Here is a 22943-nt window from a genome sequence, read left to right on the forward strand (position 1 = left end):
ACTATTTCATATTTTTTTTTGACACAAGAAGTCAAATATTTGACTTATTATCTCATCATTTTGACAGAAATAAGTCAAAATATATTCCTATCATCAATACATTTACTTTCCTGATGGATTGGATTAAAAATGAACAGATTCTGTGACAAAACAATTAAAATTCCTGCCACACAAAATAATAACTTTTTGAGACCACAGCACCCCTTCAAAGTAAAGTTTCACCCAAAGCCACCCAACCCTTAAGACAACCTGTGTATATGTACACTATGCTTTATATTATCATCTATTTTACATATTTTCCACGTAATGTAACCTATTGACTCATCCTGGACAAAAGGACGCACCTCTATTGTATTTTTACTGCTTTTTCTACTTTGTATTTCCAGTGTAGTACTACCATCTCATGTATCATCATCATCAGGGTATTTAAAGTCTTTTTAAAAAGGACAGAAACATTCACACTGCCCCCATTGTTCACGCTTCATGTAAAATAAATCTGCCGTTAGATATTCTCAGTTAGTTCAGAGACTTTATTTCCACGTGTGTGAGCACAGAAATACACATTACAGTAACAGACATGTTATTAATGTTGTATTGTTATAGATCCTCTTTGAGGAAAACTGCATTTCTTTTTCTGTCCCTCCAGGCACTAACAGCACAACACATTCCAACTCCTGTCAGCGCTTTATGAAGATGGGGTGACGACCAAACAGACCACAGAACACGGTTGATGCGTCTGTTAAATCACCAGTGGCGAATATATTTTCCATATAAAAAAAAAAACGGAATCCTAAAAGGCATTTGTTTTTGTTTTTTTTCCATAATATGTAATGTACACATCGTTATCTTCCCATTCCCTCCCATCTCAGTAAATAAAGCCAGGGGATAGTATCATGATTTAAGTAAAATAATTACAATCTAGATTACAAAACCACGAAGGCTGACGAAAAAAAAACAAAAAAAACAACAACAAAATGAAGAGAAACATGAAAGGAAACAAGAAGTAAAACGTGGCATAGTAATAGAATCAGGGCGACCAGCAGAGAGACAGAGCTATGTGCTATAGACACAGTGGTCATAGTGGTTACAAGTCACCCAGTAGCTTTCACTGTCCAAGGACAAGGATGCAAGGAAAGGAGGCGAGACCTGACAAAGTCAATGCAAACAAACCCCCCCCCCCGCTAAATTCTGTCATAAATATGTCTGCAAAAGCCACATTTATAAACGGAAGATAAGTGACGACTTCCTTGTTCTTATCCAGGGACAGAGAAAAGACACACAGACCGTAAAAAACAATATATATATATATATATATATATATAAAACAAAGAGCTAATAGCTTTATAGAGGTTTGCTCAAACATACTTTGGTGGGAAATACAGAAAGCATTATATACAGCAATAATTAACAATCTATCAGAGAGAGTGTGTGTGTGTGTGTGTGTGTGTGTGTGTGTGTGTGTGTGTGTGTGTGTGTGTGTTTGGTTTCCTGTTGCCATCTCAGTAAAGTTTGGTCACAAAATAAAGATGAAAGCCTGTGAAGGTGGAGAGGAAGTGTTCCCCTTGATTTGGTTTATTGTTCTAACGCATGTGAGTTCACATCAGTGCAATATACGTGTGTGTGTGTGTGTGTGTGTGTGTGTGTGTGTGTGTGTGTGTGTGTAGTCACTCCTTAGCTGTTGCAGGGATTCAGTTTGAGGAATTTAGAGGAAGAGAGCCGGGGGATTGTTCTCCTTTTAAATTGCATGTTTAATATTTTTTTAAATATTGTCTTTCAAGTCAGTGAGGGTTGTTGTAGCACCATAGAGTCTTATTGGGAAACATGAAACATGTGAACGTTGAAGGACCGTAAACTATTAAAATCAACTTGTGGAGAGTTGCAACTTGCTTGAAAGAATAAAAAGCAAGACAGTGGACCTTAACTTGGCTTTTATTTTAAATATTTCTCACCTGAAAATATATTTACGTTGTTAGAAAGTCAAATTAAATGAGCAAATATGAAAATTATAACAAGGATATTGGAAAAAGCTAGTTGTTTTTCTGCCTTAAAAGTTGCTGTGGGTCTGGTGTCTGATTTAAAATGTTCAGTATTGACTGAACAAGTTGTGTCATTTGCTTGTAAATGTATTTAACTCTGTTAATTTTGCTGCTTTTACATTTGATTCTTTACAATTGTCTCTCGTGCGTCTGATGCTTTACATAGAAAATGAGGTAAATACTGTACATCAGCTTGAAAAAAGAAAGAAGAAGCTCACTTAAATGCTTTCAAGCAGGTTATTTGATTCCCGTACCGTAATGAAATGATTAAAAAACAACCGGAGGGGCGCAGCTTTTAACGTGACATAACCTGCGACATAGCGGTCGTCTAGCCGGCGGTAAATTCCAAAAGAAGGAAAGTTTCGTGTGTCTTTGAACCCGAATCAGGTGATTCTGCTTCAGTTAGATCAGCTCGCAAGAGTCAAGACCTTTAGATTCAACCAACTCTCAAAACACACCAACGCTGGACTCGACCGTCTGAGCCGATCAGCTGAAGCAGACGTCCGGCCCTGATGTAGAAAAACAAGCGGTGCAGTGCGGACCAGAAGAGGGCCGGGTAGCCGATAAAAAAAACAAAAAACGACACGAAATACAGAAGACAGACACAAAATAAACACTTAAACAATAGCACCATTGTCAGTGATAATCTACAGAAGAGCGATGAAGCTCTTCTCTTTCCATTTCCTCACTCGCCATTCGTTCCTAAAAAGGATCAAAATCTCAACAAAACAAAAAGTCGTGCGACTCGATTCTTGAGAGAAGCAGGAGCGGGGCTCATTTTCAGTCAGTGTTCTTTTTAAAGATTTCTTTATAAATCATCTCATCCTCCATCATCAGCACCTGGTGTTTGTATGTCACCTCCATCCCTCCGCTCCTCCTCCTCCTCCTCCTCCTCCTCCTACTACAAGATCTTGCTGCAGACTTGGCAGCGGCTGACTCTGGAGCGCTCCTGGCCCCCCTTCAGGGTCTCCTGCGCCGGCGAGTAGACGAACTCCTGGCTGGGCTCCACGGTGGTGAGCCAGAAGCTGTACTCGTTGGCGAAGAAGTGGCAGCTGCCCTTGGCGCCGTTGCACTCGATGAACGGCGTCGCGCGGAAATCCTCCAGGCAGGAGCCGGGAGACTGCAGGGACTGACCGCCGCCCTCAGCGCCGGCTGCCGTGTGCTGCACAGGAGAGGAGGGAGGTTACTTCTTCATTTATTCTACACCAGCTGCTGCTGCTGCAGGGCAGCTACATGCATCACTTCCTGTCTGCTGAGCATTTTAGCCTTTTGCCGTACAGAGGGCATTTTATTTTGAAAGGACAGTTCTTTTAAACCGTCATTTCTAAGAAAACAACAGATTATTTTACTCCTAGTTTGATCTGTTGAACTGCAAGAACACACTTTCTTATTTGAAGTTTCTACGAGGAACTTAGTAGTGTTTCCAAACTCCAGAGTCCCTTTAAAAAAAAACTCTCATTTTATTGCAGCAGGGTCCGACAGTCTGCCCCCCCCTCTCAGTCCAGGTTCTGGTTCTCCAGTGCCCCCCTTCCCTTCAGCGGCCTGGGTCGTCCAGCAGCGTGATGTCGGTGTTGCGCAGAATCCTAAATTGAATTCGTAGGCCTTAAAATGAGAAATTGGCAAAGTTACAGTCTTGAGTTTACCATGAGGAAGGAGTATCCTATCCAGAGACTCCTCCAGCCGGGAGGACAGGTGGGGATGGTCATGTCCTGACTGTGGACCGCCACAGGTTGAGACGGAGCCTCACACACAGAACACCTGGGTTTGTTCAATGCAAGAGGGGAGAGAGATTAACCTAATACACACACAGGCGTGGTACATTTACTTGCGATGCCAGGGGTCCCAAAACGGGTGCCAGTACCTGCTGATGTAAGGTTGTATCTGCTGCTCGGCCACGGGCATCATGGGTATGGGTGCGGTTGTGGAGAGCCAGTAGGACTTGTCGTTGCGGCTGGCGTAGTAGCACACCTCGTTGGGGGAGCAGTAGAGGAAGGGGATGGTGCTGAACCTGGGGAGGCAGGACCCCGGCTGACCTGGAGACACCAAGAGAGAGAGAGAGAGAGAGGGAGAGAGAGAGAGAGAGGGAGAGGGAGGTGACTCTAATGTCCAGTTTTCGGGTAGAAAAATCTGGTTCCTTGCAACGGTGTTTTTCCGTACCGAGGTCCTGGTTGTGCGCCTTCTCCTGTCCCTCCACGAACAGCAGGCTGTACCCGTCCCACAGCGTGGCCATGCCCTGAGGACACATGGGAACCTGGGCGTTCTGGCTGTGCTTCACCAGAGTGTAGCCGATGCTGGAGCTGCGGCCGACGCCGCCGGGAGAGCCGGGACGACCGACCGCACCGGTGGGACCTGAAGGAGAGGAAACGAGGAGTCAAGGGTTAGCGTCCTAACATAGAAACAGTCCAGGTAGTCCAGGTGTTTGCGCGGGGAGATCTATGGGTTGAAAGAGTTATTTTATTGTGTACAGAGTGAGACAGATTGCTGACCTTGTTCTCCAGTGGATCCGGGGAAACCGGGGGGTCCGGCGTCGCCGATAGGTCCGGGAAAACCAGAAGATCCGGTCCTGCCAAGTTTACCCACAGGACCGGGACGACCCTTAGGACCTGCAGCAGGAGAGACAGCCATTTAGTTTCATGTCTATTGTCATATTTGATCATTTTCTGTCTCTCTGCGGGGTAAAACACCACATTAGCCGTACTTTACTCAATCACAACCTTTATATACACATAAACTGTATATATATTCAAATAGAGGTAGATATACCTATGCATGTAAAAAAGTGGTTAGAATGTTTGCTATGCCAGTAAAGGAATTGTTCAACATTTTGATAAATAGGCTGAGAATGAAATGACAATATCTCATATATGTCTCTTGAATATGAAGCTACAGCCGCTGACCGGTTAGCTTAGCTTAGCATAAACACTGGAAACAGGGGGACGAGCTAGGCTGGCTCTGCACAAACGCAGCAAAAAAAGCTCACTGATTAACACGTCACATCTCATTTTTACATTTTCTTTTTAAACCTTTCGACTGGTTTTAGCCTTTATGCCAAGCTAAGCTAACAGTCCTCATATTTCAGAGCTAGGCTAATCTATTATCCCTGGTTTTAGCCTTTATGCCAAGCTAAGCTAACAGTCCTCATATTTCAGAGCTAGGCTAATCTATTATCAACTGGTTTTAGCCTTTATGCCAAGCTAAGCTAACAGTCCTCATATTTCGAGCTAGGCTAATCTATTATCCCTGGTTTTAGCCTTTATGCTAAGCTAAGCTAACGGTCCTCATATTTCAGAGCTAGGCTAATCTATTATCCCTGGTTTTAGCCTTTATGCCAAGCTAAGCTAACAGTCCTCATATTTCAGAGCTAGGCTAATCTATTATCAACTGGTTTTAGCCTTTATGCCAAGCTAAGCTAACAGTCCTCATATTTCGAGCTAGGCTAATCTATTATCCCTGGTTTTAGCCTTTATGCTAAGCTAAGCTAACAGTCCTCATATTTCAGAGCTAGGCTAATCTATTATCAACTGGTTTTAGCCTTTATGCCAAGCTAAGCTAACAGTCCTCATATTTCAGAGCTAGGCTAATCTATTATCCCTGGTTTTAGCCTTTATGCCAAGCTAAGCTAACAGTCCTCATATTTCCGAGCTAGGCTAATCTATTATCCCTGGTTTTAGCCTTTATGCCAAGCTAAGCTAACAGTCCTCATATTTCCGAGCTAGGCTAATCTATTATCCCTGGTTTTAGCCTTTATGCCAAGCTAAGCTAACAGTCCTCATATTTCAGAGCTAGGCTAATCTATTATCCCTGGTTTTAGCCTTTATGCCAAGCTAAGTTAACAGTCCTCATATTTCAGAGCTAGGCTAATCTATTATCCCTGGTTTTAGCCTGTATGCTAAGCTAAGCTAACAGTCCTCATATTTCAGAGCTAAGCTAATCTATTATCCCTGTTTTTAGCCTTTATGCTAAGCTAACAGTCCTCTTATTTCACATAATACCCCACTAACTAAAATATTTGTCTCCTTGAAGCAAAGGTACCGTGATTTAGATAAAAAACGATATTGACATTGATGATAAAGAGCTATAATAGTAAACAACAGTGTCTTCAACATGGCAGAGAGTTTCACTGCTCACCTGGGCGTCCAGGAATTCCAGGCTGACCAGGTTCTCCGGGGCCACCGGAGCCGCCGGCCGCACCGGGGAAACCCATTTCTCCGTAGATTCTCGAGGGGGGGGGTATCGGGGGCAGCGCGACTCCTGGGATACCCTTACGACCCTGACGGCCTGGAGAGCAAGGGAGGGAGGGTGGGAGGTAGCGGGAGAGACGAGGGGGGAGGACGGGGGAAAGGTGGAGGGAAAAACACGGGATGAATGTGAGGGAATAAAGAAAGTAAACGGCATTTATTTCCTCCACCATCACAATGTACTGCTACCTGTGGAATGACTAAAGTCCTCCTACCTCGTATTCCCTTGGGTCCTTTGTTACCATAATAACCAGGGTCACCGGGGAAACCCTTGAGACCGGGACCTCCGCTGTAGCCGGTCTCACCTCGTCCTCCTGAAAAGCAAAGATACAATGTTTTACTTTTTCTTTTAAACAAAGAAATACAAACATTCTTTTGATTTTGCATTGTCATAACTTTAGTTTAAAGGCGGTTTGGGGCCCCCACTTCACCTTTGAAGTTGGAGCCGCCGGGGAGTCCGGGTCCTCCGGGGATGCCTGGGTCTCCTTTCCTGCCGGGGGAGCCGGGGAAGCCCGGGAGCCCAGAGTCACCTCTGTCTCCCTGGGCTGTGCCTGGACCAGGCGGACCGGGAGGACCTGAAGGACCTTGGAAACCTGGAGGAGAGAGGAGGGGAGAGGGTTTAGGAGGGGAGGAGAGGTAATAAAGGAAAGGTAAGGAAATGACAGGATAGGAAACGAAAAAAGAAGGAAAGAAAATTAGGTCGAGAAAAGGGAAAGGAACAGTAAGGAAAGGACACTGGACTGAGGAAATGTATTTACCATACTCTCCATCCAGTCCAGGGAGACCGGGGTCTCCAGAAGGTCCGGGAACATTCGACCCGAAAGTGGGACCAGGAGGTCCGGGCAGACCAGGGAACCCTACGCCTCCAGGACCACCTGACACAAAAACAAACCCGCAGTCCTTACTTTCATATCGTATCATTAAATATATACTCAGTGAGCATTTTCAAACTTCCTTCATCTCACCTGAATCTCCTCTCTCTCCCTTCGGTCCGGGGTAGCCTGGACTTCCTGGATAGGAGACTCCTCTCTCCCCCTTAAAACCTGGAGCACCAGGGGAACCTGGGCGACCTCCTACACTCCCACCTGGATCCACAGACAACAAAACCTTCAACGGCAGCTCATCTTCAACATCGGCAAGCAAGTACTTCTGACTCTGTCAATGTTCCACATAAACTGCCCCGGACCACTAGAAGCTTGACTCTGGTGTGTGTAATGAGGTCCTTGCCTGGGGTTCCAGGGAGGCCTTTAGGTCCACCAAGGCCATTAAGTCCGTCCAAACCAGGGGGTCCGGGCAAACCTGCAAAAACACAACAGAGTGTTTGTCTCCAGAACCTGCTCATATTCATCCTGTGTCGTGTTAACTCGTCTCACGTGGAAACAGAAAGTTCCTATTCCTCTCACCTTTGGCTCCAGGACTTCCAGGACCTGCAGGCAGACCAGGAGTACCATCTTCTCCTCTTCTTCCCGGGTAGCCGGGCTGGCCCTTGGGCCCGGGGAAACCAAAGGAGCCTGCAGTGGAGACGGGACAAATGTGTTTACGATCTGAGTCTGTCTCTCTCTGTCTGGTGTCTTGAAGGAAATGATGTGGCCTTTCTCACCCATTATTCCAGGCCGCCCTCCTTCACCAGGAACTCCCTTCGCTCCAGGGAAACCTGGACCTCCCGGAAAGCCGTTGTCACCGGGGGCGCCGTCGATGGCGCGGCCACCTGAAGAGAGATCAGATGTTGGGAGGAGCTACTATTGGACATTCCAGAGGAAACACTATTAATGTTTAGGTAAGGTGTGGTTGTGGTGAGACTTACCTGGGAAGCCTGGCTCTCCTGGCTGGCCTTTAGCTCCTGGACCTCCAGGATAACCAAAAGTTTCTCCGGGTGCACCTGAAGAACAGAGCACGTGAATCAAACGATGAATTCGTAACCAGATGTGATAGATATCTTTTGGCGGTTCGCGTGATATTTACGCTCACCTTTTCCACCGGGACGACCAAATTCTCCAGGGTTGCCAGGAAAACCAGGTGCACCGTCATCACCCTGAAAGAAGCCGTCAGAACTTGAGTCTCGCTGGCTGAACTTGTTGCATGTTTACGTTGTGTGAGTGTGTTTTTGTTGTTGTTGTTTTTTTTACCCGTGGTCCTGACATGCCGGGGAATCCCATGATTCCAGCTTCTCCCTTCGGCCCGGGGTAACCTGGACTTCCCGGCTGCCCGGGGAACCCAGGCTGTCCCGGCTGTCCTTTACTCTGCTCAGCGTAACCGGGAAGTCCGGGCAGACCCTGACGACCAGGCGTACCTGGCAGACCTTTGTCACCTGAAACCAGCGGTGGGGGTAGAAGATTTGTTCACGCGAGGGAGGTCTCATGTGTGTCAGTTGTGAATACAGTAAACAGGAAGTAGTGTTACCTCTGGGTCCGGGGAAGCCAGGAAGGCCGCCGCCTCCAGGTGTTCCGGGTTCACCTCTTTCCACAAGCTCTTGTCGGCGAGGAGGAGCGGGCAAGCCGGGGCTACCGGGGTATCCTCTCTCACCTACAGAAGTAAGAACACATTGACGTCAGCATCAACGAAACCTGTTCTGTGATCTCATCGTCCTGTTTCCTGTTCTGGACACTCTACCTTTCGGTCCGGGGAATCCGGGACCGCCGGGGAGTCCGTCTCTTCCGGGGCCTGCGGCCTCCCCTTTCACTCCGGGAAACCCTGGGCTTCCTGGTCGACCCGGTAGTCCAGGGAAACCTGTCAGTCCTGGGAAACCTCGCTCACCTGCGGAAAGAGACGCAGGATCAAAACGTTGTTGTCGCAGCGAGGAGACGTTTGAACATCAACTGTGGTGATAGACAGTAGCTCCGGGCCTACCCTTCCTTCCTGGGATTCCTGGGATTCCATCTCTAGTTCCTGGTCCTGGAGGTCCAGGGGGTCCCCTAGACCCCGGTGATCCAGGGGTGCCGGGCTGTCCTGGGGTTCCCTTCATTCCTGCCGGCCCCGGGAAACCCGGGTCTCCTCTTTCCCCCTTGCGACCGGGGAAACCTGGCGGAGGACGGATGACGACGGGACACGAGACGGACAAAAGAAAGACGGAGAGCGCTTCAGTGAGACACGGGTCATGATCTACATTACAAATGGACACATCTATCTAAAAAACAGGATACATAGATAAACAACATCAGAAAATATACACACAAAACAGATAAAGACAAAGAAAAAACTCACTAAAAGCCAACAAATATAAACTTACCTTTCTTTTTAAATAATAAATGAACTTACCTTCAACACAATTGTTACATTTATTAATAAATATAGCAATTTATAAATTATTTTTATTCTTAACACACACACAATTTGGCAAAATCTAGGACAACAATGTAAACACACACACACACACACACACTCCTTTATATTGTTTAATTGCTTTGGTTAGGCTGCAATTGCACTTGAAGCACGTTGAGGCTACTTGCCCAACATGCAGGGATTTTAAATGTTTAAACAGGAGCCCGATCATATATATCTTTAATATACTGAAATATGTCATCGGATAGATTTTAAAACTCAAGTGCAATTCCAGACTGAATTAGCGAGGTTCAACCGTTTTGTCCGACAGGATGGCGCACTACTGCTACTGCTTACGCTCTTAAAAAGAGAACTCATTTTCATTATGTTAAACTGACAAGACTTGTCACAAATCTGGGACAATGAGTTGAAAATGAAAAGTCCTTTTTTTAAGGGTGAAGAAAAAAATGCCTGTAATATTGTTAAATAGCACTTTATAGCCCAAATCTTTTAGTTGCCACACGAGCCTATTAATGCGATTAACACATCGGATTAAACTTCAAGATGAGGGTTAGTGCTGCGAAAAAAATAAAACCAAACATCAACGGTCACATTTCTTCAGAGCTTTCTGTTCCTGAATCTCTCACAGCTAAAATGTCCATCTTAAGCCATTTTTCTGAATATTAATCGAGTTGTAAAATTGTATTTTTTGTGTCGAATCAGCTGTCCTTCAGTCATTCATTTCAATGCAATGACGGCTACAAAATAAAATAAATGAATGAAGTTCCCCTACACTGTCATTTTGGAACAAACATGCGGAAAAAAACAAGAATAATAACAATAAAAATATAGATTATTATATAAACAAAAAACTAATAATTTCTTCCCTCTCCCGCCGCACAAAAAGACAAATTTCACTCGGCTGAAATTTGTCTGTCGCCCCACTGACGCCGACATTAACCCCACTATGGAGATGGACATTTTGTTGCTGTGCGGGTGAGAAATGGAGAGCAGGCAGACACGGTGAGGAGCGTTTGCGGTCAAAGCGTTTGGTCTAGTTGCGCGAACAGCAGGAGGGATGGAGGGATGGAGGGATGGAGGGATGGAGGGACGGACGGTGGAGAGAGAGTGTCTCACCTTGGCAGCCTATAGCGAATGACCCAACACCAAGAAAAAGGATGGAGGGATTTGACGAGAGGATGGATGGAGATAATGGCGGTGGTGTGAAGAAAAGGAGGGAGGAAATGAGGAGGAAACAAAGAGAAATACAAAAAAAAACAAACAGGAAGAGAGGACATTCTTTTTTGGGTGATGCAGAGTTTAAATAAACAACAGGAACAAAACGGGCAACTGTGGCGTCTGATTCGTAAAACGGAGGATTGTGAAAGAAATACAGTGAAAAAGGGTAAAAAGTGAAAAAGGCCGAGGAGTGAAAGACAACAGCCCAGATCTAAACTAAACAACACGTGTTCTTCTATGAATCATGCTAGAACAGATTGAACACTGGACCTCCCCCCCTCCCCCCCCCCCCCCCCCACCTGGTGATCCGCTCAGCCCGCTGCCGCCAGGAGATCCGGGCCGACCGGGAATGCTGAAAGTCGGCTCGCCTGGAAGTCCGGGAAGGCCGGGAATACCGGGAAACCCGTCAATGCCGCGCTCTCCCTTCAGTCCGGGAACGCCGAAGCGTCCGTCGCCACCTGACAAGAGGAAGGTGAGACAATTACAGCTGCCGAGTTAACTCTTGTCACTAACTTCGGCATCGGTCGCAACAACCAAATATTCATTTCTTTTCAGAATTTGAACCCTTTAAATGCAAGATTGTCTCCGTCTGAGACCCACCAGGTGTTCCAGGTCCTCCCGGCGTCCCGGGCTGGCCCTTGTCTCCGGGGATTCCTGGCAAACCGTTCTGTCCGGGCCCACCGGGCGTGGCTCCCAGTACCTCTCCGGGCTGACCTTTGGCCCCAGGACGCCCCGGGACGCCGTCCTTCGCCCTGCCTCCGTCAAAACTCTGTCCCGGAGAACCTGGAAGTCCAGGATCCCCTCTGGGTCCGGGGAAACCTGCGCGGTGGAGGAAACGTTAAGAGGCGATGGATTGAAGGCAGAATCACTTTCATTCGACCTGGATGACAAATAGCACAGAGACTATTTTTAGGTTTACCTTGTGGTCCAGGTCGGCCTCCAGAACCGGGGTCTCCGATTTCTCCTTTGCCACCGTCAAACCCGGGACGTCCCGTGTTCCCTGGGAAACCTGGCTCACCTTTAAGACCTGACAGGCGCAAACGGGGCGTAAAATTGACATTAATCTATTCATAAGAACACAAAGGAACATGAAATAAAAAAAGCATGGAGACCTTGTATCTTGACAAAAAGCTAATAAATCTTATTTCAGCAGAAAAAGCACTTTGCTGAATCGTACCTGGTCGTCCAGGAACGCCGGGGTAACCGGGGTCTCCGGCCTCGCCGGGTATGGAGCAAGGCAGCACTTGGCCTGGTAGCAGTCACACGCAGGTTAGCAATCACACTTTAAACACTTTGACAGACACACACACACACAGTGACTACGTCTACGCGCTCCATTACTCTAAGCTAGAATACATTCCTTTACCATCGTTTCTTAAATTCATGTGAATATCTTGTTTGATTGTCTGTCGCCTCCATTCACCCCCAAAATGTTCATGTAGGTTAATCATGGGTATTATTGTTATTGTTATTATTATGTGTGTTGTATTTTGAATGCAGTTAGTAGCAAAATTCATCCCAATTAAGAGCCGTTAATTAAGAGAGTATGATGGATACAAAATTAAGAGTTAAAAGCTATGATTTCAATTTGGTGTTTGGGGAATCAGTTCTATTATTTCCATATGTCCCCCCCCCCCCCCCCCCCAAAAGCACTTAGCAGAGGCAGGGCTTGAAAACATGCGCCAGGATTCAGCAGCTTTGATCGGAGGAAGAGGAGAGTAACCGTCGTTTGTGCAGATATATCGGATAAAACCTGAAACTTGACTGTCGAGCGACCAGAGCGGAGTCCCTGAGATTGCAAAGGACTACATTTCCCACAGTGGTCAGCATCATCTAATGGTAACTTATGGTGACTTTGGGAGAAATCTACTAATTCTAATAAGCAAAATAAACACCTAAATGTGTATTTGGGGGATGTTTTCTTTCCACTGGTCTGAAAGAAGACGTGTTATGGAGGCAAAAAGTCTCTGAGTGCTTTGCTCTTTGGCCTGACGTTATCAAAAGCAACATCTGCAGAGCAAAGGAGAGCTTGTCTGCACATCTGCACGTCTACCGAACTGTGGACACATGATAAGACGACACCTGATTAACTGAATAAAGTGGCACTTTTAATTCCCATCCGATGATGTCATTTCCTGTTGGGCCGATAAGCTCCGGGCCCAACGAGCCCACCGGTGGCCTGGATCTAAAAAGATGTAAGTTCTGTTCTCCCCCCTGGACTCGTTACTCTCTGGCTGGTGGATGAAAAAGTTAGTTACCCACCCGTTCCCTCTCCGGCGTCATTAACCCCTGCACAGCTGTTTTCACCTGGACAGATACACATGCACAAGGAAGGTCAAGAGAGATGGAGGGATGGATGGACGGAGAGAGAGAGAGAGAGAGACAGAGAGAGAGAGAGAGAGAGAGAGAGAGAGAGAGAGAGAGAGAGAGAGAGAGAGAGAAGGTGGCAGCATACAAAGCCAGTCAGGGTCATTTACATGCGCCAATAAAGCAATTCAATCTTTTTCATCAAACAGATATCAGCAAATCAGCAATCAATTCCATTCAATTAATTCAAGGCTCATTCAGTTAAGGCAAAAAAAACCATATTGAAATGCTGGCTTCAATGTAAAAAATGCTTAAAAACAGGTTATTCCACTCAATGAGAAGAGAGAGAGAGAGAGAGAGAGAGAGAGAGAGAGAGAGAGAGACAGACAGAGAGAGAGAGACAGAGAGAGAGACAGAGAGAGACACAGAGAGAGAGAGAGAGAGAGACAGAGACAGAGAGAGACAGAGACAGACACAGAGAGAGAGAGAGACAGAGACAGAGAGAGAGAGAGAGAGAGAGAGAAAGAGACAGAGAGAGACACAGAGAGAGAGAGACACAGAGAGAGAGAGAGAGAGACAGAGAGAGAGAGAAAGAGACAGAGAGAGACACAGAGAGAGAGAGACACAGAGAGACACAGAGAGAGAGAGAGACAGAGACAGAGACAGAGAGACAGAGACAGACACAGAGAGAGAGAGAGACAGAGACAGAGAGAGAGAGAGAAAGAGACAGAGAGAGACACAGAGAGAGAGAGACAGAGAGAGAGAGAAAGAGACAGAGAGAGACACAGAGAGACACAGAGAGAGAGAGAATGACAGAGACAGAGAGAGAGAGAGAGAGAGACAGAGACAGACAGAGATGTAACAAAACACTGTCAAAGTGCGGCTGACAGGTTTCTCTCTCGGTTTTCTCTCTGCTCATGTGAGTGACAATAACCTTCATATTAAGAGCAAAATGAATGGGTTGTTTCAGCATTATGGACCATGAGTGGCCCAGCTGCTGCTGAGGACTTTGTGTCGTTTGGTCTCAGAGGAGGAGAAGAAGAAGAACCGGATTAAAGGAAGTCTAGAGGAGGCCGCTGGCGTCATTTAGGGTAATCCAGGTCTAGTTTAGATTAAGTATGATAGTTATTAATTCATCTTTGGTTCATTGATTCTTTTGTTTGCTTGTTTTTACAGACTGTTGAACCCAGTGTGATTTGGACTTTTATTCTAGTTAATAAAAATGTTCTTCATGTCTCAAAGCATCCTTTAATAGCTGAAATCAGCCAGCTGTGACTGGAGATTTGAAAGAACCCAAAACATGCCATTTTGTATTTGCATGTCTACATAAATAATTCTTTAAATAATCCATAAGTACATGTCTGTTTAATAATTACATTTTTTTAATCACTTTTCACCAAAACAGGATGTTTCCTTTTAAATGTAGATTCATATTTCATATCTATATATAACATTTAGCTTGGTGGGATCTTGCGGTCTTGTAAAGACACCAGCGTCAACCTTCAAAAGAGCAGAACAGAATCCAACTCTTTTGAATTATTTACCTGCTTTGTGAATCACACATTGACCGAGTGAACGAACTCCTCCGAGACCAAAGGAGCACAGTAAGCTGTCGCGCAATCAGCAAATAAAAAAAAAAAAAAAAAAATCTCAACGAAGGAAGCAGGTCATGGATTTGAGATTATTGGCTGCAGAAGAAGTGTAAAAGCACATTAATGGAGACCATTAATCACGTAGTTAACTGCAGCAGCCGAGGCATGAAGGTGCGGGGAGAGAGAGAGCAACACGTCGTCCCTTCAGCTCCGTTTGGCTGCGTCAGCGTCCTCTACTGGTTTAGGGTGTTAGGATGAGGTTGCTACGGTAACTACAGAACACTGAGGGTGGACAGTGATGGGATGGATGTATGGGTCGGGGGTTTTCACCCTGTGGGGAGAATAGGTCATTACATCCACACACACACACACACACACACACACACACACTTCCTCTCCTTTCTTTTCACTCGCTCCTTCCCGAGCGTCACTTACCTTTCGGTCCGGGTAAACCTGGTTGCCCGGGGAAACCTGGTTGCCCGGGGTCTCCGGGTTCTCCGCGAAAGCCGGGCGTGCCGGCGTAGCCGATACCGGGCTCGCCGGGGCCGCCGGGACGACCCTTTGACCCGGGGAACCCCGGGAAACCTTTCTCTCCAATTGTGCCGTAGCCGCCGTCGCCCTGCAGAGGGAAAAAAAAAACAAAGGTTGTTTTAAAAATCTTTATTCGTATACCTTCTTTTGAGAAGTTGCTCAAACCTTATAGATTGACACTCACCGGGGGTCCGGGGGATCCGGGGTAGCCGGGCGTTCCGTCTCTGCCGGGTGTTCCGGTTTCACCCGTCGGTCCTCTGGGTCCAGTGCCTCCGATCTCTCCTTTCACCCCTAAACCCAGGTTGGGGTAGTAAGACGTCCCCTTCTCTCCCTTACGACCAAAGTAACCGCTTTCACCAGCACGACCCTGCAGGAGGACAGAAATGACGGACGCTTGTGGGACTTGGCTTTACAACAAAGGTAATGTGTGACGGACGCTGTCAACAAAAGAAAAATAGTAAAAATCCAAACTTACAGGAGGTCCCTGGACGCCATTAAAGCCGGGCGAGCCGCCGTCACCGGGCTCCCCCTTTCGTCCAGCGAAGCCGGGGTTGCCGTTGGCTCCCGGGGCTCCAGCTAACCCAGGCAACCCTGAGGTTCCTCCTCCGAGGCAGTTACAGTCGCCGGGATCACCTGGAGGACGAGGGAAACGGGACAACGAAGCAGGTTTTCCCGTTACAATTTAACAAGGTTTTGAAGCGGTACAGATTCCCCTGAATACTGATCCCTGGGATATGGATTTTGTCTGAGAACATTCATTCCGGTCAGCGTGTGTGTGTGTGTGTGTGTGTGTGTGTGTGTGTGTGTGTGTGTACCTCTGTAGCCATTGTATCCTCTTTCACCCGGCGCTCCTATGGGGCCTGGAGGTCCAGGCTCTCCAGGGAGAGTATTGGGGAGACTACCGGGACCACCTGCAAGAACACACACACACACACACACACACACACACACACACACACACACACACACACACACACACATACACACATAAAAGTTGAATCAATTAGAGGTTAAAATGGTAAAGTTGTAAACATTGTTTTTAGATTTCACACTGTTTGAACTTGAGCTGAACTGCACTGACTGATGTAAGATGTGAAAAAACCAAGATATCTTATTATTACTAACTTATTTTTACATGCACTTAAATATAGAATGTATTAAATTTGAACCAGCGCAGTGCGAGTGCAGCTCGGCGTCACAGTGTGGAATCAGGATTAGTCTCTTCGGTCAGCGAGTAAAATGAAAGAGTTCAGCAGCTGCTGCAAGACGACAGATGCTTACTTAAAAAAAAAAATAATGAAAAGCATTAACTTGTTTATATCGTACTAAAAATATAAAACAGCATTGTACTTGAACAGATTCAGTGATCTTACATCGACTGTAATGGCCGTGAAGAGCTACTTGCCACAAGCAGCATGCATAGTGCGTTGCAGCTTAGCACCGACACAAACAAAGGAGACAAACTGCCTAACCACTAAACATTCGTGATATTACCTATCTGAGGATGGAGTTTTATGGCGAAGAGAATCTGAGATAATGACCCCAGTCTAGGTTCAAGAATTCATTAGTAAGGAAACCCTTGAGCTGAGACTCTCTCACCACCAAACACGTGTAGTTAAAGTTGGTTTATCGAGTGATTAAAGGAGTCTGTAAGAGAACCAGCACGGGAGCAAAGCTGTGACCTGCTGTGGACGTATTTTAGACACCGAAAACAAATCAATATCGGTCCAATTGTACGCTATATTTAGAATATGTTCAATGCTTTGTCGAAGCCGGTATCTTTTACAAAAACAGTGATTTCACCTCGCAGAACAACGGGGTTGCAGGTTGCCTCAGTCGGTTAGTTTGTTTTGCGTTGTTGTGTGACTTTTGTGAATCCAAACTTACCATTTAAAACACAAAAAAAGTCAAACGACGACACAAAACAAAGTAACCGATCGAGACGGCGGTAGACCTGTGTTCCGCGAGGTAAAAATGACTGGTTTTGTCAATGGAGCCCGGTGGCTTTGACGAGAGCGTAGATGAATATAATAGCTTCGGTTCCAAGCAAGGTAAAGCGGTGAGAATACTACACATGTAGCGCACACTTTTGGTGTCTTTTTGTTTCTCCAAACTCCATCTACTGTAGGATCCACTGACTTCAAAACATCCACGCTATCCCTAAAAACTACGTCCTAGAGATGAAATGTTCCCAACAGATCGTCATTCTTATCGCTATCATTTTCTTTCTGTCTGTGTCCCTCATTTTACATTTTTTTGTCTTCCTTCGTTTGACCTGTTTGTGCCGATTAAAATAAAATCCCTGTTTGCAAACAAACGCTGCCGCCATGCATCGGACGTCCATGTAAAATCAGTGAATTGCGCGGCAGCAGGGCGACACCTTGTGGCCAAAAGAGAGAGGAGAAAAGCAGCTTGGAGTAGAGAGGCCCTCCCATCCAAGGCTGAAAGTTGTGTTTTGTTTGTTTTTGAATTTTCCCTTTGGCGGGCTGAATATTGCCATGGCGGTTATGGCAATATGGCCGCGTTTAGGATACCTGCCTTTGGGCCCGGACCACTCAGGATAGATGACGCAGGGTTCAACGGAAAAGCCTTGGAGGACAGTTAAATCAGTCAGCCATGATGCTTTAAAGTCTCTTTCTATCTTGTCTTATACTTTAAGAGGTGAACTGGCTTTTTATGGCTGGTAAAAAACAAATTGAATTATTTTAGCTCCTTTCATGCGAGGAATCCACCTCACATGACAAATAAACAGCAGACAACATAAACAGGATTTAAAATAAAAAAAAGGGAAGTTTAAAATAGCTGTTTAGTTCATTGCGATTGGGAGTCTTCTCATCCCTCAAACAAGCCACGACCACCTGTGAAGGGAGAGCTTTCGTTAGTCGTTTGTGCGTGAACGTACTCGTAGGGCCCTGAGGTCCAGGAGGGCCGGGGGGTCCGGGGGGTCCAGGGTTGCCGGGGCCTCCTTCGAAGCCGTAGCCTGGTACACCTGGGTTACCTTTCTCTCCCTTTGGGCCGGGGGTCCCGGGAAAACCTGAGGATCCGGAGCCACCTGCGCGTGAGGACAGATTTAGGTTAATTTAATCTATATTTTAGAGTAAAAATAAACCCATTGCATCTCTGTGTAGAAGAGCCTACCTGTGCCAAAACCACCAACTCCTGGTTGGCCTGGTGGACCCGGGTATCCTGGGAATCCCTGGTCACCGGGGGCACCGGGCAGGCCACTGAGACCCGGGTCACCTGTTAGTCCTACAGCCAATCAGAGAAGAGACGCTCAACACGGGACACTTGCACATATTAAACAATAACTGACAGTAAACCTCTGGTTGATCTATTAAACTATTAGTTCAGGTGTTTGTGTTACCTTGAATAGCAGTGCCCTGACCACTAACGTAAGCAGGAGGTCCTGGTGCTCCGGGGTCGCCCTGGTCTCCCTGTTAGAGACAAGTTTAGGACAAAATAGGACATAAGCGGGATACAAAATTATTTAGAGATACTAAGTCATTATTATGAGATAATAAGTCATTATTTAGAGATACTAAGTCATTGTTATGAGATAATAAGTCATTATTTAGAGATACTAAGTCATTATTATGAGATAATAAGTCATTATTATGAGATAATAAGTCATTATTTTGAAATACTAAGTCATTATTATGAGATAATAAGTCATTATTTTGAAATACTAAGTCATTATTATGAGATAATAAGTCATTATTTAGAGATACTAAGTCATTATTATGAGATAATAAGTAATTATTTAGAGATACTTAGTCATTATTATGAGATAATAAGTAATTATTTAGAGATACTAAGTCATTGTGAGATAATAAGTCATTATTTAGAGATACTAAGTCATTGTTGTGAGATAATAAGTCATTATTTTGAGATACTAAGTCATTATTATGAGATACTAAGTCATTGTTATGAGATAATGAGTCATTATTATGAGATACTAAGTAATTGTTATGAGATAATAAGTCATTATTATGAGATACTCTTTTAAAAAATACTTTTGTCAATATAATGACTTACAGGATATTTATCTTCATCACAAAGCTAAGTTTTCAGTTTTTTTTCTTCTCCTGACAGCTGACCGCTTCCCCAAATTAAACTAGCCAAGGGGAAAAATGTATATAGGAAACGCTGGCGCCATCTGGTGGTGAGAAAAAAGTATCGCAACGCTGTTGTCCCAAATCCATCATACAAATAGTGTTTATTCTAAGCAGGTTTTCAGTAAGAAGTTGAGCGTTCATAATGGAAAAGTGAGTAAATAATAATGGAGGAGAATGGAGGAGCTTCTTTAGAGCTCCAGGAACACATCAAAATACAAAATAACTTGTTTCAAAGACACTTTGCTTTGTCTTTGTTTTTGTCTCATTGTCAACAGGCAGAGTACACAGAAAAACACACAAACACATGTTACCTTTGCTCCTGTGTATCCTGGGGGACCCGAGAAACCTGGAGTACCTACGTATCCCTGTCAGGACAAAAAGAAAACGGTTCAGTTACATCATTCTATTGTCATGCTTTAAGTTGTTGTCTTGTTGACTTTGTACTGTTATTCGTCATTTAATGGCAATGTGTGTGTGTGTGTGTGTGTGTGTGTGTGTGTGTGTGTGTGTGTGTGTGTGTGTGTGTGTGTGTGTGTATAACAATATATAAGTTTGACTCCACTGTATTCATCAGACAGCTTTAGTTACAGGTCACCTTTTCAGATTATATACTAAATACATTGATGCATTGCCATGTGGTGAATTTATAAGATAGTATTATGGATAACAATACATGCTGTAATGTTAATATATACATTTCTAACTTACTTTTAAAACTTATTTATATATAACATTGAATTTTGCTTGTTTTTCTACACTGTAGAAAGTGTCCTGTTACATGCTTTGCACTGACACCCGTTAACCAATCAGAAAGGAGTATTTTCTGTGTCGAAGATAAAAAGTACAATATTGACGTCTCAGCTTTTGAATATTTCAAGGGAAGGTTTTTTTACAGAAGCCCACCTGTTGTCCTGGAGGTCCGGGGGGCCCGTTAAAACCAGGAGGACCCTGTCAATCAAAGACGACGTCCGCCACAGAAGAAGAGGGAAAGGAGAGGTGCTTATTTGATAACAGATTTCAGCACGAGAGAAGAAGAAAGCAATGTCCAGTTACTTCTAACGTGGTGTAACACAGGCAGCTGTTAGCTCTTACTCTGGCACCGGGGTATCCAGGAATGCCCTTCTCTCCAAGTTCACCACGATAGCCGAACGGTCCCTGGAAATGAAATAAAAAGAAGGTTTAGTATAATCTAAAGGAGGGGGATTTCTCTCATTGATCTCTCAGCTGTTTCAAGCAGAGTTGTTGCATTAATTGTACAGAAATAGCATTAAAAAAATGGATGTTTTCTGGGAGAAAAAAACAAACACCTACAGGTCTGCCGGGAGTGCCGGGGAACCCTCTGATCCCCTTCGGTCCAGGCGCACCCTGTGAGCGAGAACAAAGGTTGAACATGAGAAGAGCGTCACTTTGCAGTGAATGAACTCTTAAAAGCGTTCTTTGGATTTAAACTCACCTTTTGTACGTGCTCACTCAAAAGACAACAGAAAACCACCCGGCTAATACCAGAACTAACTTATTGTGGATCAAGTGGAGTGTCTGAGGTGTCCGGTCGCTCTTCAAGCCCCCCAGAGAGGGAGCCCTGTGTTGGGCTTGGAACGCTGAGAGACCCTGGGACGATGATTCACAATATTTTTGTCTCGATGGTTTTGCAACAAAAAAGGGGATTTCTAACGTTTGAACTAAACTGTAGTTTACGCTGACAAAAGGTAACTTTTCATTTGTATACGGTATTGAATTGAGATGAATACTAATGGATTCATTGGGAGTTATTGGGCGAAACCATACATGTTGTTCTACAAACGTATCTGGTATTTTCCTGACTCAGTGACCAGGAGGACCTTGTAAAGTTTAGGTTGGACGTAGAAGGACGCGTGTCTGTATTTGTCCGTCTTTAAACGGTTGCGTTTTTCCAAACAAACCTGCATTCCTTTGTCTCCTTTGGGAAAACCCACAAACTCCACAACGCCATTGACCGTCGGCCGGCCGGGGTCACCGGGCAAACCCACGTCGCCCTGGATAGCGTGACCGAGGGAAGAGAGAGACGTTTTTACGCTTATCACCAGGGTGGAGGTGGAGGCGGAGGTGGAGGCGGAGACGACGGGCAGAGTTTTGGGGCGTTTGTGGGGGGGGTGGGGGGGAGGGGGGTGGAGCTGGAGAGGTGACTGTGGATGAAGCGGGCGGAGGAGTGAGGAGATAGTGGGGGTGATGATGTGAGGCTGGTAGTTAAACGTTCATCATGATCCAAGAGTCTCCGGAGGCAGGAAGCGTCTGATTGGTTGAGGAGCCACAACATTTGATAGCAATGCGTTTTATTTTCATGTATTTCTGATGATGAAAGCTTTTATTTTGAAAAGGTCAGAGAAAAGATGCTACACTGACGCTCCATTGGACCAGCCTCCTCCACTCCTCCTCCACTCCTCCTCCACTCCTCCTCCTCGGTGGCCGTAACCTTTGCTGCAATCACTGCTCCTCTTCCTCTTTTATGAACCCTTTAGTTTCAAACAGTAAACCTGCTGCCTGTTTCGTTGTTGACCGTCTTTTTAACACTTTTTTGGTGAAACCCCACCACATCTGTGTGTGTGTGTGTGTGTCCTCTGCCCCTATAGCCTTCCCTTGCTGTGTTACCTTATCTCCTTTGTAGATAGTGAGAGTTTGTTCGCTTCTTAGCGACCCGTCGCCGGGAGTACCGCTGGGTCCGGGAAGACCCACGTCGCCCTGGAGTCCGAAATACACACAACACACCGTTAAGCCAATCAGGATATTATAGGAGGTGGGAGGAGGAGGAGGAGGAGGAACAGGAAGAAGGAAGGAGGACATGATGGGAGATGAGAGGAAAAGAAATAGATGAGAGGAGGAGGAAAGGAGCAGCAAAATATGAACAAAAACAACAGAGGAGAAAAAAAACTACATGGACAAAAGTATGTGGACAGCCGAATATTCAAAACTACAGCAGACAAATACAATGCCTCATGTGATGTCACTTGAGTCGGCGTCTGTAAACGTTTGAGAAGGAGAATAAATCTGGTGATGTGGAGTTACAGAGAAGTGAGACATCTCAGTTCAGTTTACGCCTGAACCGCCGGGTTGCATTGTGGGTAATGTAGGCAGCATGTTTTGACAAGGAGGAAGAACGCGTGGAATAAAAAAAAGACAATATCTGTTGTTCTGCTGCATCTATTTTGAATCCTTTTATGTGACATTTAGAAAAAATGTATTATCACTCTTCTTCTTATAACAACATACTTTGTTGTGAAATGACCTCAAACTAAAAAGTGCCCAAAAACATATTTGTCCACATACTTTTGTCCACATAGATGAATAGATGGATGGATAGATAGCGAGAGATAGATAGATAGAGAGAGATAGATAGAGAGAGATAGATAGATAGATAGAGAGAAAGAGAGAGAGAGGGCGGGATGGAGGGATGGATGGAGGGAGGGACAGAGGGGGAGAGAGAGAGAGAGATGGATGGAGGGAGGGAGGGACAGAGGGGGAGAGAGAGAGAGAGAGAGAGAGATGGATGGAGGGAGGGAGGGATGGATGGAGGGGGAGAGAGAGAGAGAGAGATGGATGGAGGGAGGGATGGATGGAGGGAGAGAGAGAGAGAGAGAGATGGATGGATGGATG

The 22943-nt window shown here is 45.4% G+C and overlaps 1 protein-coding gene across 1 annotated transcript in view; it reads right to left on the reverse strand.

Moving 5' to 3' along the window:
- Positions 1-507: 507 nt before the first annotated feature.
- col4a6 (collagen, type IV, alpha 6) overlaps positions 508-22943 on the reverse strand; it is a 27967-nt gene continuing 5531 nt past the window's right edge. The window contains exons 9-44 of the mRNA XM_068708106.1: positions 21942-22031; positions 20628-20681; positions 20409-20471; positions 20220-20264; positions 19628-19681; positions 18566-18635; positions 18340-18450; positions 18104-18253; positions 17740-17790; positions 16017-16112; positions 15677-15834; positions 15386-15568; positions 15106-15289; positions 11949-12020; positions 11691-11798; positions 11372-11590; positions 11071-11229; positions 9122-9292; positions 8885-9028; positions 8675-8797; positions 8401-8582; positions 8243-8306; positions 8079-8153; positions 7875-7982; positions 7678-7785; positions 7502-7573; positions 7240-7359; positions 7033-7149; positions 6706-6867; positions 6490-6588; positions 6165-6314; positions 4523-4639; positions 4194-4385; positions 3898-4069; positions 3680-3794; positions 508-3198 (exon numbers count right to left, since the gene is read on the reverse strand). Coding sequence (XP_068564207.1) covers positions 2938-3198; positions 3680-3794; positions 3898-4069; positions 4194-4385; positions 4523-4639; positions 6165-6314; positions 6490-6588; positions 6706-6867; positions 7033-7149; positions 7240-7359; positions 7502-7573; positions 7678-7785; positions 7875-7982; positions 8079-8153; positions 8243-8306; positions 8401-8582; positions 8675-8797; positions 8885-9028; positions 9122-9292; positions 11071-11229; positions 11372-11590; positions 11691-11798; positions 11949-12020; positions 15106-15289; positions 15386-15568; positions 15677-15834; positions 16017-16112; positions 17740-17790; positions 18104-18253; positions 18340-18450; positions 18566-18635; positions 19628-19681; positions 20220-20264; positions 20409-20471; positions 20628-20681; positions 21942-22031 — 4419 coding nt within the window. The 3' untranslated portion in view covers positions 508-2937. The remainder of the gene's footprint in view (positions 3199-3679; positions 3795-3897; positions 4070-4193; positions 4386-4522; positions 4640-6164; positions 6315-6489; positions 6589-6705; positions 6868-7032; positions 7150-7239; positions 7360-7501; positions 7574-7677; positions 7786-7874; positions 7983-8078; positions 8154-8242; positions 8307-8400; positions 8583-8674; positions 8798-8884; positions 9029-9121; positions 9293-11070; positions 11230-11371; positions 11591-11690; positions 11799-11948; positions 12021-15105; positions 15290-15385; positions 15569-15676; positions 15835-16016; positions 16113-17739; positions 17791-18103; positions 18254-18339; positions 18451-18565; positions 18636-19627; positions 19682-20219; positions 20265-20408; positions 20472-20627; positions 20682-21941; positions 22032-22943) is intronic.

Source organism: Cebidichthys violaceus, unplaced genomic scaffold (genome assembly GCF_023349555.1).
Source record: "Cebidichthys violaceus isolate CVI_PGR_0920_01 unplaced genomic scaffold, fCebVio1.0.p SCAF_133, whole genome shotgun sequence".
Taxonomy (NCBI): domain Eukaryota; kingdom Metazoa; phylum Chordata; class Actinopteri; order Perciformes; family Stichaeidae; genus Cebidichthys; species Cebidichthys violaceus.